General features: G+C 34.6%; 2 protein-coding genes across 2 annotated transcripts; one reads left to right on the forward strand and one right to left on the reverse strand.

Moving 5' to 3' along the window:
• The first annotated feature begins 7 nt into the window (after positions 1-7).
• On the forward strand, positions 8-521 carry LOC113475202. The gene is made up of 2 exons (XM_026839111.1): positions 8-87; positions 181-521. The coding sequence occupies exons 1-2, from the start codon at positions 21-23 to the stop codon at positions 483-485; spliced, it is 372 nt and encodes a 123-aa protein (XP_026694912.1). The 5' UTR covers positions 8-20; the 3' UTR covers positions 486-521.
• Positions 522-686: 165 nt separating this feature from the next.
• Positions 687-3,423, reverse strand: LOC100180142. Its single transcript, XM_009863500.2, has 3 exons — positions 3,191-3,423; positions 3,063-3,134; positions 687-2,644 (listed from the first exon to the last, which is right to left on the reverse strand). Exons 2-3 carry the CDS (start codon positions 3,069-3,071, stop codon positions 2,246-2,248), a joined length of 408 nt encoding a protein of 135 aa, XP_009861802.2. The 5' UTR covers positions 3,072-3,134; positions 3,191-3,423; the 3' UTR covers positions 687-2,245.
• Between the last annotated feature and the right edge of the window lie 40 nt (positions 3,424-3,463).

Consider the following 3,463-nt stretch of genomic DNA (forward strand, 5'->3'; position numbering starts at 1 on the left):
AGTGTCGATCTATTCCAAGTATGACGATGTTTTGGCTGTTCTTAGTGGTTCTTATTCTTTGGCCTGCAGGATCGTTTCAGCAAAACAGTAAGTGTAAAACTTTGATAGTTTTACCATACCATTATTGTACATAAAAAAATGAAGCTAGAACCAAACTATAGAACAAAATGTTTCCCCCAGGATATTCAACTACTACTCAACGTTCTTCTGATGTGACAATTCATTCAACAACAAGGAAGCAAAACCTAACAATTAACTACAAAGTGTGTTTGAATTGGAAACCTTATCATATTAAGGCCACAGCGCAACCTAAATATAACACGGGGTATGAGAAGTTTAACGTTACTGTTGTCCAAATCAATTTCTATAACGCTGTGTTGGAACTTGAACGAATTGATCAAGATTCAGGGTGGGGAGAAATGCTCTTCACTGTGCAGTGGGCCATTTACCATGTATCAGGTGACAATAAAGTGTGTGTGAGCTAATAATAGCTGCCAGCCTATTTTGCAATCTTCTGGTCAAATGGTTACCATGCGGCCTATTTTGCAATTTGCTTCTCTAAGTCCTATACCAGCGTACTTTGCAACTTACTTGATGTATGATAATACAGTCGGCAAGAGCTATCAAGACAGTCAAACAGAATTCTTGCAATCAAACGATTAAAATAAACAATCATTACACTCAAGTAACACAAGCATTTTCCAGTGCTTTATTATATCCGGTGTGTAACCTGCCATACAAAATAAATTATTCACATTTCACTTCATGCGAGGCAACGATTATCACATGATACTTTTCAGATTACATAACATCAACCGCAACAGTGCAATACCGTGTGGACTACGACACAGATGTAAAAATTTCAGGAACATCAAATGTATCAGCGGTTTATGGTGAAGGTTTATCCCCGTTGCCAGCATTACAAAACAACTCACTATTTCAACCACGTCTGTCACAAGAAAAACAAAATGGTCACAGGTTTTTGGTGTTTGATAAAAACTTCAACAATCTGATTACCAGCCTGGATCTGAATCCTAAAGATGGAGAAAACGACCTGGTTACTGTGTTTATAGTTTACCGACGCGATATTTTAATAAGTAATTCGCCTACATCTAATGGGCTGTTCGGAGCAGATGACAATGATTGGGACAAGTTAATTTTACTGACAAGCGACAAGCTATACGTTGCAGGCACTGTCAATATAAATATCGCAATCTCTTCTTTCCCCACTAACGCAAACCCAATAGCGTTTAATATCTGGAACGTTATCAGTGTCCAATGGAACTTAAATGGCGGTGTCGATGCTAGTAGTGTATGGTGCAATGGAAAGTTACTTCAAAGATTTCAAGCAGAATTAAGTCCATCAGATACAGGGTTTGCAATGGGTAACATAGGTCCAAACGGCGACCATAACTTCCGAGGAGCGATTGGTGAATTCGTGCTTTTCAAAGGCACAGTAATAACAGATTACGAAATGAAGAAGTATCAGTTACACTTTATTGAGAAATGGGGAATCATACCTGATCCGATCCCACTGTAATGATATTGTCCATTACATTTAGGCACAGCATTGGAAAAAATGTTTTAACATTGTTGCATTTTTAATCGTTTTCTTTGTCGCAAAATTAGCTGTCCGTCCCAATTATCATTCGCCCTATACGTTACCAGTTATGCCAGTTCTGTCGGCTTGACACTTTATGCAAAGGACAATTTATACAACATCGACCATCATATTGTATTTGAGTATAAGTTTAATAAAAACAATTCTTGTGTATAAAAATAACCTTATACAGTCGTGAAATAGTGACGGATTTGAAGGACCAGTGCTCTACCACTGAGCCGGTATTATTTTTCGTTAAAACAGAGATCTCACACTCTGAGATTTTTGACTACAGCAAAGCTTTAAACGGTAAACGCAGTGCTCCGATTTTGTTTTCATTTACAACAGGACATACTATAACTTAAGATTAATAACTCCACATATTAAATTATTTGCTACTTTATTGATGTGACAGTTGAATAAACAAGATGGTAACAAACTACTTAAGCATTATCAAGAGGAATTTTAAGTATACACAAATAGTTACTGGTCATGAATGCTATACTGCATCATTGTAGTAGTATGAATTTTTAAAAATTATACAGTTATCAATAAAGCATTAGTATTATATTGTTGTTCTGGATTGCAAGAGTTCAACATGAATTAAAGAAACTCATATACAGTCAGATAATCTAACTTTTTTCCTTAAAGTTTAAGAGACCTTAAGTATTTAAGTGCAGGAATATCATTAAGAGACAGGTTATAGTGAAATGGCAATGCTGCCTTAACCATACCAATCACTGTACCAATTAGAGTACCACTAACACCAAAAACAGTACCACCAACAACTCCAATTAAAGCAGTACCTACTGCTACAGCTGTAGCACCTGCATTAGCTGCATTCGATCTCAGGATTTTAGAGACAGTGTTTTCTCCTGCTATAAGTTTCCATTTATTTTCTATCCCATCATGGCATCTCTTAATAGCAGTTGTTGCAATGGTTTTGTATGGAATTGCTTTTACCATCTCTTCAGAGACCATGTTTTCAAATTTATCGTGCACTTTCTTTAAGTTTTCTATCTTCACATACCGATTTGAAGTAATCTAAATATATAGAAGGAATTTTGTTGTTTTGCTATATTAACAAAATAAATGCTGTCCCATAAAAATATAATTTTCCAAAATCATAAAAAACCAAAATATAACTGATAATATTGCTTCCTTTTGGACCAAAGAGATACTGGCTTAATGCTGCCACCATGTGTGGGCATGTGTGCGAGGATAAATAAATGAAATGTATTGATAAGAATTATAATAATATTCATTTGAGACTTCATCAACACACTTAATATAACATAATAAGCTATTACAGGTCCCTTCAATTTTTTTGAGTTAATATAACAAGCTAGCATACTTGGGACTCTAATTGTGTATAATAAAAAGATTTCACTCTAAGTTTCTGCTAAGACAATATGGAAAAAAAATTATATTAATAATTTAGAATAGTTGAATTATTACCAACCTCGTTCATCTTGGTAAGGTAGTCAGCTGTTAACTTGTGATAGAATACATTGAGTTTCTCATTAATCTTCCCCTTTAAATAATATAACAGGCATGTAAAGATCATATTACTTTAATTTAACAACTTACTTTATGTTTGTTGTTAGTTTCATTAATTTCCTCCACATAAACATCTAAATCGTGTTGGAGTATCTCTTTGTTTTGTACAAACTCTTTTTCTGGTGCAATTTTACATTTTTCGTATGTTTGCAACGCAGCTTTCTTGGCTTCATCAATCCTTGTTTTCAATTGTTCATCATCCACATACTTATCTTGTACATCCTGATAAGACCTTACAAAATAACATTGAGAAAATAGTTGGATGTTAAAGGGGCATACCAACGAAAAACCAAATTTTTTTGT

This window comes from Ciona intestinalis, unplaced genomic scaffold (assembly GCF_000224145.3).
Source record: "Ciona intestinalis unplaced genomic scaffold, KH HT000154.2, whole genome shotgun sequence".
Lineage (NCBI taxonomy): Eukaryota > Metazoa > Chordata > Ascidiacea > Phlebobranchia > Cionidae > Ciona > Ciona intestinalis.

Bases quoted from the DNA above. Each gene is read 5' to 3' on its own strand.
- LOC113475202 (XM_026839111.1), top strand. From the start codon at position 21: ATGACGATGTTTTGGCTGTTCTTAGTGGTTCTTATTCTTTGGCCTGCA. The intron at 88-180 runs GTAAGTGTAAAA...TGTTTCCCCCAG, and splicing joins AGGATCGTTTCAGCAAAACA to GATATTCAACTACTACTCAA.